Source organism: Pelobates fuscus, chromosome 4, assembly GCF_036172605.1.
Source record: "Pelobates fuscus isolate aPelFus1 chromosome 4, aPelFus1.pri, whole genome shotgun sequence".
Classification (NCBI taxonomy): Eukaryota; Metazoa; Chordata; class Amphibia; order Anura; family Pelobatidae; genus Pelobates; species Pelobates fuscus.
In genome coordinates, this window is record NC_086320.1 from 22,531,859 (window position 1) to 22,545,323 (window position 13,465).

General features: G+C 37.1%; 1 protein-coding gene across 1 annotated transcript in view; it reads right to left on the minus strand.

Moving 5' to 3' along the window:
* Positions 1-442: 442 nt before the first annotated feature.
* SLC45A4 (solute carrier family 45 member 4) overlaps positions 443-13,465 on the minus strand; it is a 117,463-nt gene continuing 104,440 nt past the window's right edge. Inside the window, exons 5-8 of the mRNA XM_063451011.1 lie at positions 10,264-11,333; positions 10,057-10,156; positions 5,572-5,783; positions 443-4,456 (exon numbers count right to left, since the gene is read on the minus strand). Of these exons, the coding sequence (XP_063307081.1) occupies positions 4,091-4,456; positions 5,572-5,783; positions 10,057-10,156; positions 10,264-11,333 (1,748 nt within the window). The 3' untranslated portion in view covers positions 443-4,090. The remainder of the gene's footprint in view (positions 4,457-5,571; positions 5,784-10,056; positions 10,157-10,263; positions 11,334-13,465) is intronic.

The following is a 13,465-nucleotide window of genomic DNA, read 5'->3' on the forward strand; positions in this document are numbered from 1 at the left end:
TCAGTAGTATAATAATCACATATAAAGCATGTTCTATCTCCTGGTTACCGGAAACATAAAATAATGCCAGAAATGCTGTTTTGTTTCAGCATGGCAGGCCTTTGTATCAAGATGATGATTCTCGCATGGCCTCTGAAACAGTTTAAAAAAACAAACAAACACACTTCTCTTTTATTAACACTTCTATTAGAGTGTGATTAGCAGCTCACTGTAAAAAATAATAAATTACTTGATTGTCAGTGTTATTTATCAATATTCGAATAGATGGGAATAAAACTTGGGAATTGTCATAATTGGTAGATTATAAAAATTCACCAAATCAGGTTTTTGTTCCCCAGATTATTTCGGCCTAAAATCATTCACCACTACTGACAATTCACAGTTTAATGTAAAAACATAATTAGTAAATCCATAAACCCCTCAGCAGAGGTTTTAAAATATCTGTTTAAATAAATCACTATCAATATTTATGAAGTCAAGTACGATCAGCGTTCAGTGAAAAACAAAATGTCAGAGCGGATCTGTCCATTGGGAGTTTTACAATAAAAGACCCATTCTTTATTAATAAACTACTATAATTTATAAATTACAGCTAGACACAAAATCCTTTAGGAAATCATAGGATTCTTAAAGGGTTCTGCGTGAATGATAATGCCCCTTTCAGGTAGGTAAAGATGTAATCTATAGATTATGTTGTTACAACTGCCAGAAAATCAACTGATTGCATTTTATGCTTAAAGGTTTGTTAACAAATTGGTGAATATCGGTGAACTGAAAACTAAATTCTAATTGAGGCTAACAGACGATTTGGAATACTTTTCTTAGCTGTATTGTGTCATCAGGATTTCAGTTCATTACAATTCACAATTTAGTCAACAAACCTTTTACTTAAACATAACTTTCTCTTCCTTCCACAAAACACAGGGTGGCCGTCTGTGGAGGCCATGTTTTTATTCTTTACCTCTGTGTCGATGGTACAGCGGCAGGGTCAAAGGCTATATATGTAAAATGAAATCTACACTAGTCAAATTGCTAGCAAACACAAACATATAGAAGCCATTTGATCATCTACTGTATCATTTGTTCATGAAAGGTGCACCGTTAACCAAACCAGGGGCTAGTTCATTAAGCAGAATTTATACTCGACAGGCAAGGGATTTGTCTTACTAAACGTGTAAGCCAGACATCCCTTACCGATGGGGACAATGCGGGCAATAGCTACTTGTGGGATTCTGTTCTAGAAGATCGTTGTGATATCAAACATTAAGCTGCAGTCTGAGGATGCTAGGTCTAGATGTAGGAGCTAATTTTCTATAATTATTCAATGTTATGTTTACTTTAAAAGGCAAAACATATCAGCCACAGCAGCTTATGAGTCAATAAAGAGGCCAAAAAAGGTAAGGCAAAAGCATTAAATATATATGTCTGTTTACATAGACTTTTCTACGCAGCTACCAAGCTTCGGCCTTAGGATTTGAAAGATTAGAGATTAAAATTCTGATATATAAGCTGTCAGGATCCAGATTTATAAATTGTTTAAAAGTGAGGCTCCAGTACTCTAAGGGCAGATAGGAGCCTTTTTTGCTCATATTTGCTTGACAAACCATCCCAGCAATGCAGACAGGGTAACATACCATTCACATTGATTGATTACTGCAGCTCAGCAGGTACCTATAAAACCGCTATAAGAAGGTTGGCACCGAGTGACTGCGTCTCTGATTTAAAGTTATATTCTGCTCACCTAAAGCACATATGCTTGCTGAATTCCTTTAGTTATTGACTGTATGTCCCCCTCTGCTTTAGTTTACAATAGTGCAGATTTAAGAGAAATCAGCCCTGTATGAATCCACTCAGTAAAACATGCCGGCTGCCTGCTTGACAGACAGGTTTGCTGCCTTAGTGTAGTTCCAGTTTCAGCAAGGAGAATTTCCGGTGCTGGAATAAACGGGATCTTAATGCTCATGCATAAATAGGTATGCAGTAATCTAAAAATTTTAAGAAACTATCCAGTAAAAATATATCTGTACAAATAACAACTCTAGATTTTTTTTTACTGGAGAGTTCCTATAAAGTTTTCAGTACATTTCCCTATAGGAACTACGCTTACAAATAGACATGCAAAACCTCCAGGACGCTGGAACCTACATTACTGGTAGTTCTAATCACATGCCCCTCCTTTATTTGAAAATGACAGAGAGCCTTACAGTGTGCAGGGTTCTAGAGGTACCAGGATTTGGACTGGAAACCTTTGAGTTATGGAAGTTGTAATCACACCGCAGGCTGGAGAGTGCCCTCTGATCTAGAACAAGTGACAGATAGATAGCAATTAAAGGAATACGGAAGGACATCCAAGGCGGACCAACAATAAGGTATTTCCATGAAATACACAATACTGAGCTACACACTAGGAAACGTGTGAATATATTGCTTATCTTAATCCAGACACAACCTGGACATGTTACTGATCTTAGATCTTTAAAATCTCATTTTCATACTATATGATTTAGTGAGTGTACTTTATAAACCTCATCCTGCCTGCTCAGAAATGTTTTACCAGGTATAATTATATGTTTACTCACAACTTGTGAAATGAATTAATTGGACACAAGGGCTTGGAGAAATGGCAGCTGGGAACATGGGGAGTGCAAGGATTGCCAAAACTAGAGTAAGTGCAAAATAATGATTCTAATCAGGAAAAACAACGTACAGCATTCAGCACATACAATGGGAAATCAGAAAATTAAATTCTCAAAGTAGCCAAGAGGTTGGTAAAGTGCATCTGGACCACTATCATTAATCTCTGCTAGCCAGCCGTTTACAATAATGAAAGCCGGCATTTAGTCAGGGACATAGATTGCCCTTAAATAACCAATCCCAGGTCTATATTACAGTTTATACCATAGGCGTGGTCCTTACTAGATAGAACCACACAGTCTCATATTTACCATAAACCGACTTTATGGCATATCATGTGCCAGCCACCACAAATGGATTATACAGCGGAATGGAGAGGAAAGAAAAAACTGTGAGCTGTCCATAGGAAGGAACATACAATACAAATGAGAGAAATATACATCTATGTCAGGGGAATCCAACCTTGGCCGGCAGTTTTGGTTGGACTGTAATTCCCATAATCCTTTGCTTTCCCACTGTCCAACAAAGAACTGTGGTAAATAAAGACCAACCTAGCCATGCTTTTCAAACTACTATTCAATACGGACATGTCCACACAAACTGAGATTAAATAAGTCTAACGTTTGGTAGACAGACACGTTTTTGGTATTGCTTATTGCAGATTGCTCAACCACAAGTGAAAAAGAAATGCAGAGAAAAAAAAACATGGATTTATTGTAAAACCTCATTCCAAAGGTGTCCAGCCATGGGACGGATTTATCTGAAAGTTAAATGGCATTACCAACGATGTTTAAATTGAATTTCAACTTGAATCAAGCAGAAGTGCATTTCCTTTTTCACTTGTTGACAAAAATCAGGTTAGCGGGTAAAAAAAAAAAGAAAGACTGCAAACATGTTTGTAAACCCTTTGTGTGTCAGATAGATATGCAGCATATTGCGTTTGCTACTGTAGTAACATGAACTGTTGGTAGTAAAGCAGTGGCACATCTGCCCAACTCATCGTGCAGCGCCTAATGCACTTGACGGGTTAAAGTGAGATCTATTCGAGTATCACATCTGGCAAAAATCTGAATTGCTTAGTGCAAAACGAACAGTAAAATGTAAGTCAAATCGTCATAAAAAAACGGCAAACATTTCTGTAAATGGAGTTGTTTTTTTTAACCTTATACTCTACTTTAAAGTAGAAAACATGCAAACAAAGGCATAATCAGAGTAACTAAAAGTATATTGGAAAACTACATAAGTTTTCATTTAATTTATTTGTTTGTTTTCATCAATAAATTAATTTGAAAAAGTATAGTAGGATAAGCTCTCTTTATCCCCAAACCTGCAGCAAATATATATATATATATATTGCTCCATCTAGAACACAGCAGAGGGTTGTTATTGTCCCCGATCTTTGTGAGGTTCTGCTCCTTGCTTTGTGGAATGTGTTTGAGTCTGATCCGGGAGTGGCTCAAACAGCTGACTCTACTTCCACTTCAGCAGAAGCTGCCGCCCCCTTGGGAGAGAGCTTTAGCACGGTGGGCTTCTCTGGATCCACAGAGGGGCTGATCTCCTTGTCTTCATCATTCCGATGCTTTGGATCTTCTTTAGCTTCTTCTGGAACCTCAGGGTAGATGACCAAGAAAGCTGCAGTGAGGAATCCCAAGAAGGAGCCCACTGAGGCCACCAAAGGTATAACTCTAACTGTGCCAACAAGATCAACCACACCTCCGAGCGCAGACGCCACCAAGATCTGAGAGATGTAAACCTGACAGGACAGGATTGCGCAGTCTATGCCAAAACCACGTTTTGAGTTGCCAGGACTGTGATGAATGTACTGTAAGGTAAAAAAAAAAAAAATCACCATGTTTACAATGTAAGTTACACATTATGATATGTTATATTAGAAACATAGTAAAAACTTCACATTTTCTATGCAGGCTCTCATTAAAGGAACACTATAGGCACCAAAACAACTATAGCTTAATTAAGCTGTTTTGGTGTATAAACCATGCCCTTGCTGTCCCTACACATTTCCTGTAAAGACTGGTCTAATGTTTACACTTCCTTTATTTCACACTATGTAATCTAGAATTTCTTATCTTCTGCTCTGTCAATAACTTGCTAGAACTTGCAGGAGCCCCCTGTGTGTGATTAACGTTCAATTTACAGAGCAAGAGAAACACATTTCTAAAGCAAATTAACATTTGATCAAAAATGAAATAATTTTTATTTCCATGCAGGGTGTGTCAGACACAGCCAGGAGTGGTGTTGCCAGGTCTGGTGTGGAGTGGTGTGGCTAGGTGGCATAAAAAAATATTAATTGAACTGCTGAATGGCAGAGAATTGAGCAGTAACACTGTATGGGGCATGATCTATACATTAAAACTGCTTAATCAAGCTAAAGATGTTTTGATGCTTATAGTATCCCTTAAATTAATAATAATAGAATTAGAATGGAAACTAGAATGGTAGGAGCTAAATAATTTAGGAGGGACATACATCTAACAAATTTTGATTGGGAGTATGCTGTGAATGTTCACAACTCAGCAGCAACTGACTATACACACTGACTATAGTGTCCCTTTATGTATTTTATTAATACTAACAATATTCTTAACTTTCAAAATTCATAAATGAAACCAGGAGGCACATTCGAAGCTGTTGCTCATAACTGTCTAGGTACCTTGCGCAATTAATGTTTCTCATTGGGGTGCTTAGATTGTAAGCTCCTTTGGGCAGGGCTCTCTTTTTTACAACTTATTTTGTTTGAATTAAATGTTTTTCATGTTTTACCTATCGTCAGCACTGCAGAATATAAATAACTGTAATTGTCCATTTGAACTTCAATTGAAATAAAACTTAACAAAAAAAAAGTTTTAACTAGCTTCATGTTTTTATTCATGATAAAACACCAACTGTGAGTAACCTCTAGAGATGAAATCCACTTACCTCCTTAATTTCATGGTACTGTCCTAACAGAGCATATGGGCAGTATGAGATGCTCATGGAGACGATTCCCATAGTGCTGATTGAAATCATGGCGACGTAGACATTTGGGAAGATGGACATCACTGCCGTACCAATGGAAAATCCCAGTGTCCCCAAGATGTAAATCACCTTGATGCTAAGATCGTAGTTATCCAAGTATTTCTGTAACAAGGCTGCACAAAAGAATATAGAGTCGTTACAAAGAATAATTAATGTGTGCTGAGAGAATCATGTGATTAACACAGACATAGTGGGTCATTGCAAAGAGCATCTCCATGGCACTTAAAGTGGTTGTCACCAGCAATGGTCTATGACCCTGATTCTTAAAATGGCTAATAGGACTATGATATGAATTAATATTTCTAAGTTATAAAACAAATATTGTAACGAGTGAATTATGGGTTTAAAGCTAAAACTTTGCAAAATGAGGTATGGTGACATTACAATAGTCACTATTTGTAGATAGCACATCCACCAGGCTATTTAACTAAGAGTATTTGGATGCTTTTCCTTTAACCATTTTATCATGAACCTTGATCAAATTTGCTGGTTACATTTAACTCTTTTGTGTGTTTTTCACAGGGAAATTCACATGTATACACCGTTGCCCCTAATCCCACCCCTTATCTTGTCCCAATCCCATCTCTTACTTTTCCCCTAATCCAGCCCCTAATGCTACTTACTGTAGGATTGGTACCAACAGGGATTTAATCCTGCTGGTACTTTTAATGGATGACGGTCTATCAATGCCATCAAACGTTACGTTGATTTATGTAAACACTATTTAAAACGACGGTGGCCCTTTTGCATCCTTGCATTATGGGGTTACGGTTTGTTCCTTCAATGATAACAAAAAACTGTAGTTTTCACAAATATGCAATACTTTCTATCTCACATGTACCATACACTTAAATGTTAACTTGCACAGGATCTAGAAAAGGTCTGTATTAACCTTAAATGAGACGCAAAATATAATCTAGCAATACAACACAAATGAAAGTGTTGAAAGTTGACGGAATTCTTCCCAGTTCCCTGCTCCAAAGACATATACGAAGTCCTCATCTCATACTCATACTGCGGACTCTCGCTTACAGTATTTCTCTGCTCTATTGTTACAGAACAGCTTGACCCCGCCCACCCCCATCATACTTTACTATAGTCTTCAGAATGATGTTGTTATTGTGCTAGGATACTTCTGGCACCAGTTTACCTTTAGGGGTTAAACAGTTTTTTATGAATGTCCCCTTCGCTTCCGGTGCTCTTAGATTCTTAAAGCAGGAAGCCGCAGCCTGCCTCGGACAGAGACACCGCAGACTGGCTGCGAGCATGAGCGAACTCCTAAATGAAAGCACTATAACAACTATATTTCAATTAATCTGTTCTGGTGTCGGGAAGATGCCTTTAAGAAGTCCCTTAAAACATATCTCTTCTGGCTAGCATATGGTCTCGTTGGGCAATGGTCACTCCCTAAATCTGTTTCTTCATTGCTCAACAAAATTAGCTGCTCCAATGTCCACTTCATTTCCTCACCTTGTAATTCTGCTTTCCTACATTCTCACACATTCCTCTTGTGTTTTTAGATCACACTTTCTCTAAATTGCATGTTCAATGAGGATCCTCATTAACCTTTTGTTCAAGTTAACATTTTATTCATTTAGCTCTGCAGAATGTGCTGTATAATAATATTAATAGGAATACATTTGTGCACGTAAATGTTTCAGATGGATATTACACTCTAGTTCCAGAGTTAATTTACCTCTAATTTGTTAAGAAAAAAAGATGAGCTCCATCAGGTATTCTGCATGAACCTTTAACTAAGAATGCACGTCAGAATAGGATTGGGAATTCCTGCTGGTTATTAACAGAGCAGGAGATAAGAAATTCCAAATTAAACAGAATGTGCAATAAAGGTAGTTTAACAATCTCACTTTACAGGAGAGACCGTGTAGGTCATATGCAGAGGAGGTGTGGCTAAGACAGCATTAACAAAGTTATTTAACTCCTAAATAATAATAAATGGCTGAACACTGAGCAGGGGGACTGCAGGGACATGACCTATACAGCAAAATTACTCCATTAACCCCTTAAGACCGCAGCCAAATGTACAAGTTGTGATCCAAAAAAACGTAAACAAAACCTGGCATTTGCGCTATATGTCTGTCCAACCGTAATTCACCTCTTTCATATTAAATGCACCCCCCATTATTATATATCATTTTATTCAGGGGAAACTGGGCTTTCGTTTAACATCAAATATTTAGGTATGGAACATAATTTAATATGAAAAAAATATTTAAAAAATGGGAGAAAATAAGAATTTTTTAATTTTTTTTAGTTCTACGTGACATTCTAACTGTGATGTCATAATACTGTTTGCTTTTACTGCAATACAATACACATATTTGTATTCAGCGATGTCTCGCGTGTAAAACAGTACCCCCTATGTACAGGTTTTATGGTGTTTTGGGAAGTTACAGGGTCAAATATAGCGTGTTACATATTTCAGTTTTTTTACATTGAAATTCGCCAGATTGGTTACGTTGCCTTTGAGACCATATGGTAGCCCAGAAATAAGAATTACCCCCATGATGGCATACCATTTGCAAAAGTAGACAACCTAAGGTATTGCAAATTGAGTATGTCCAGTCTTTTTTAGTAGCCACTTGGTCACAAACACTGGCCAAAGTTAGTGTTAATATTTGAAAATGCAAAAAACTAATTTGAACGCAAATTTTGGCCAGTGTTTGTGACTAAGTGGCTACTAAAAAAACTGAACATACCCTATTTGCAATACCCTGGGTTGTCTACTATTGCAAATGGTATGCCATCATGGGGATAATTTTCATTCCTGGGCTACCATACGGTCTCAAAGGCAACCTGGCGAATTTTAATGTGAAAAAACTGAAACGCAAACCTTATATTTGACTCTGTAACTTTTGAAAACACCATAAAAACAACAATTATATCGTCAGTGTAAGTGCCATTTGTGTGTGAAAAATGCAAAAAATTTCCCTGTCACTGACGATATCGTCGTTGTAATATATTTTACTGTTTTGAAACACTAATATTTGTGTTCAGCGAAGTCTTCCGAGTAAAACAGTACCCCCCATGTACAGGTTTCATGGTGTCTTGGAAAGTTACAGAGTTAAATATAGTGCTAGACAATGTAATTCCCTGAACTTTTGGCCTGGGTTGGCAGGCAGGTCCTGCAAATTGTAATTAATAAAATGACCTAATTATGTAAAGTTATTACATAAATATATGCGTAGAATTATTATATATATATGTGTGTATATATATATATATGTGTGCATATATATGTATATAATTTTTTTTAATTATTTTTATTTATATATAGGTATATACATAGTGATATATACGTATATACTTATGTATATAGATATATATATTATTTCGTTCTACATGTATTTTGATATCAATATATATATATTAATTTTAAAATACAGTTAGAACGAAATTACGCATGTTTATATATTTTTATCTATTTTATTTTTTATTATTTTTTTATTATTTTTTTAATTTATTTTTTTAACGTATTTATATATTTATTTATTTTTATTATATATAAATATATATATAATGAAAATTATATATATATTTAATCAATATCATTGTACGTGTATTTTGATATTAATATATATATATAATTATGTATATATTAATATTAAAATACACGTAGACAGTGTATGCATATTTATGTGTATGTGTGTATATGTGTGTATATATATACTTAGATCATATATATAATAAATATATATATGATCTAAGTATATATAATTTATTTTTACACTGTTTTAACATTTTTTATTTTATTTTCAGACAGCAGGGGGAGTACCTGTCATTACAGGCACTCCCCCTGCTGGCAATGCCTTGGACGGCTATGCCGTCCATGTGATCGCGGGGTCCTCGCAAGGACCTCGCGATCACATGGCCCTGGGCGGCTGAAGAGGACGCAGGGGGACTCCCTGGGCTCCCAGGTAAGTCCCCCATACCGCGATCGCCGGCGTGGGATCGCCGGCGACCGGGTAAGTACATAAGATCGCAGGGCGTACTATGCCGTCCTGCGGCTTTTAGAGCCACCAAAATAAGGACAGCATAGTACGTCCTGCGGTCTTAAGGGGTTAAGCTAAAGTTATTTTGGTGTTTAGAGCATCCCTTTAATTAGAAATCAATAAACAACAACAGACAGGGATACTCAGCTGACAATGAAACCTCAAAATAAGAAGGGAACTGAAGGAGGACACTGCAGGACAGACATTTTTAAAATAAGTGGAATAAGCTCCCACTCTGTTGCTGCTAAATATCATTAAGAAATCAGCTCAACTTTTAACACTATACTTTTTTACAACTTTTTTTGTTGTTGTTCATTATAAGAGATATCATAATGATATGATATATATAATAGAAGGCTTGAAAGGGTCTTACCTGAGCAAATTGCAGCAGTAGCAGCATAAATCACGAGCCCCCAGCATCCCATCTGAACCCCAGCATTGTAGTTATACAATTCTGTTGAATTAAAGAGAGCCTGCAGAAAATAAACAAGACAATGGACAAAGTGAGACCAAAACACAGACCAAGAGAAAGCGTCAAAGAGAAGAACTGGGGTGCCTGTAACATTCTGCTCAAGCCTACCTTGGGGTCGCCTTCAAATATGACCTGTCCCATAAAATCAGTGTAGAATACAGCTTCAGCAATGATGGAAAACCAGGTTAACAAGTGGCAAACACACAAACGCATTAGTTCTTTGGGCATCTTTAACATAGAGAGCCAGAGGAGCCTAACTGTGGTTTCAGTCTCTCCCTCCTCACTTTCTGTATCCCCACTGGAGTTGGTAGCTCCACTCTGGTTTCTGTGTCTTTGCCTCTGACGTAGCCTTTTCTGCATGTCGTATATATCATTCATGCTACGAGATGACTTTATCAACAAGATAGCGTTTGCTCTTCTGAAACGGTAACGATTGGAACCTACTTTTCCATAGTATGAGAAGGTATAAGATGGCTGTCGATAAAACATATGCCTTTTTCGGCGCATGGAGTTTGCAGTACAAGACTGTTTCATGCCAATTCTGGTGTGTCCATTCATATTCTCTTTTGGTAACAAATCACTGCCATTTGGGACTTTGGCTTCGTTGATGTGATTATCAAGCAACATTTCTTCTTCTCTTTCATTTTCCCTGAGGAACGCAGAAAGACGGTTAAATTTAGACCTCATTAGTTCCTGGCTGGTGCTGTGTGGAGTGTTTGGGTACGAACAATCTTGAAAAATAGAGGGCTCAATCTCACTCAAAAAAAGTAGCTCTGATTCATAATCTAAAGTTGCATCAGGCATGTGTAAGACAGAATCGCTTTTACTTCTCTTGATGTCCACCTCCAGAAATTCTAAGTTGAGGTTGTTCTCTGACTGAACATCGTCTGAATAGTTTAAGTAAGGATCTTCTTCACTGATGACATTTAATCGAGACATGGGTGCAAGGGTACTGTTTAATTTCACACTCGATAAGGTATCTCCCTCATCTTCAATGCGATCTTGTAGAGGACTGTACTGTTCTTCTTCAATGCTAAAAAGGTGAAGGCCAACTGATACAGTAAAAATAATGGCTGCAAAAAAGAAAAGCACTTGCTCTTGAGACTTGAAAAAACTTCCAAAGAAAGTCTGAGTCCAGTCCAATCCACCAAGCATATAACCTACTGCTCCTCCCAAACCTAGAAAAAGAGAGAACACGGTTAGATACACCAAGCCAAAGATGATAACTCTATCTTTCAAAGACAATGCTGTATATAAAATAAACCATTTAATCTTTGAAAACAGAGGTGCTTTCAATCAACACTTAACTCCTAACTAATCTTAAAAAAAATAAAAATAAACTCAGGAGGAATCTATAACTGCCCATCCAAATATTTGCACAGACCAAGCCCTTACCTCCCTTGTCATGCTGCTCAGGCAACAATAGCACACATCATACCCAATGAATGGATTTGTGTCAGGTGATGGGTGGGGGTTTAGGGAATATTTTTTACTTAAAATAATTGGAACATTCTGATTGGTTGAGCCACTTCCCACGTTATTGAGAACTCACTGCAGATGCAGGAAATACTTTGGAATTGCATTAAATTAAAATGTGGGCATTTTATTTGTTTTCAATGTGTTATTTAGCATTTTTTAATGCATCCACTGTAAAATTCACTAAAAATGTGAACCACCTTCCTCTGCTTTCTAATGAGTTCCACATCATATTAATTAGTAGAGATCCCATGGTGTAAGTTGAATTGTTGTTATATGTTGCTTTTTATACTTCCTTAATTTTGCTTTGATTTTATTTTAAAATTTGATACGTCTGTGATTATGTCAGCTGGAGACAGTCACATGTATGTCACATAATGTTATCCTACCCCCTGTGCGGAGGGCTGTGCATGTATTAGTTTAAAGCCTGATATAATCTATTATATTGCACAGCAGTTAGGGAGAGATGGGGAATGATGAAGCAAACAAACAGGCTAAGGATGCTGAAACTGAAGCTTACGCTGTTAAATGAAAAAAGATCACGCAGAGCAGAGTGTTAACAGACAGCAGGTATCTGCGTCCTCTGAAAAATGATTGCAAAATGAAAGGGACAACTAATAAAAAGTAGCACAAGGTGTACCTCACACATGGCACAATCTGCCCCATGACTGGTGATTTATCAGAAACTAGAGCAATTACGTGGCAAATTTGTGCATAATCTTGTTTTCATCTTGCAGAGGTTCACCTCAGTGTTTCTTTTTCCATATGATAGTGTCCTGATTGGAAGACCAGTGTCATAAATGCATTGGTTTTCTATTATAATCACAGCTTGACACATTACCCAAGCTAAGATAGGACAGAGAATTCCCAGCCCTCTGAAAACAAATCATTAGTGCAATGAGATTAATCTAATCTTTTGACTAATTTTAGCTCTGTGTCAGCAGATCTATTTTGTTCCCCAAATCACCCCTCTTGCACTGCTTTACCAGCAGACACAGATGTAAGACTTGGCAGCACGCAGACAGAGCATGTATCTCGTTAACAGTAGGTTTCTGACCGGCTGTGCTCTCAGCTCCATGATAAGAAGTGGATTTGTATGTACAGAGCTTTCAATGACTCGTTATGGAATAAGAAAGAAAGAATGATTGTGTCAGTCAGAATATTTAATAAACCTGGGAAAACATACTTCTACATTCTATTTTTCTTAAAATATATAATATTGTTATACAAAGTATATTCAATTCCCATAACTTGTATTTTAATATTTGTACATTTCTTTTGTAAATATATTTTTTATTGTATATTTTTCATCATTACTTCGAAAAGCAGTGTGGACTCGCAGGTCCCATATGAGTGTTGCGATTTCATTCAAATAGGAGGATTATTGAGTATCTTAATACAGTGTGGTGACACGCAGGTCACAAATGAGAGCGTATATCTGAAACATAGTGGACTCGCAGGTCCTAGTAGAGGTTTATCTTCTTATAAGGAGATTTGGTCTTCTTAGGTGGGGTACACTGTTGTGTTTTTTGTTCAGGATTATCTGGTTGTAATATGCCTTTGCAGTATGGATCGTGTGGGTTACGTAGGTCCTATGTTGGGGTTGCATAGAATGGTATTAGTAAAGTGTGTGAGATATCTATATGGGCACACATGTCGGTGGCTCCTAAGGGCTCCGAGGTTCCGATCCCTAAATGTGTGCTCCTTTGTAAACTGTATTCTGCGCTGTGTATTTTTGGAGAAACAGTAAGTGATATGTAGATGTAACTCTCGTGATAAGGTTGTCTTGTGGTCGTGGGTGGTTGGAGCGAGTGGCGTTTGTTTTCAGTGCGTG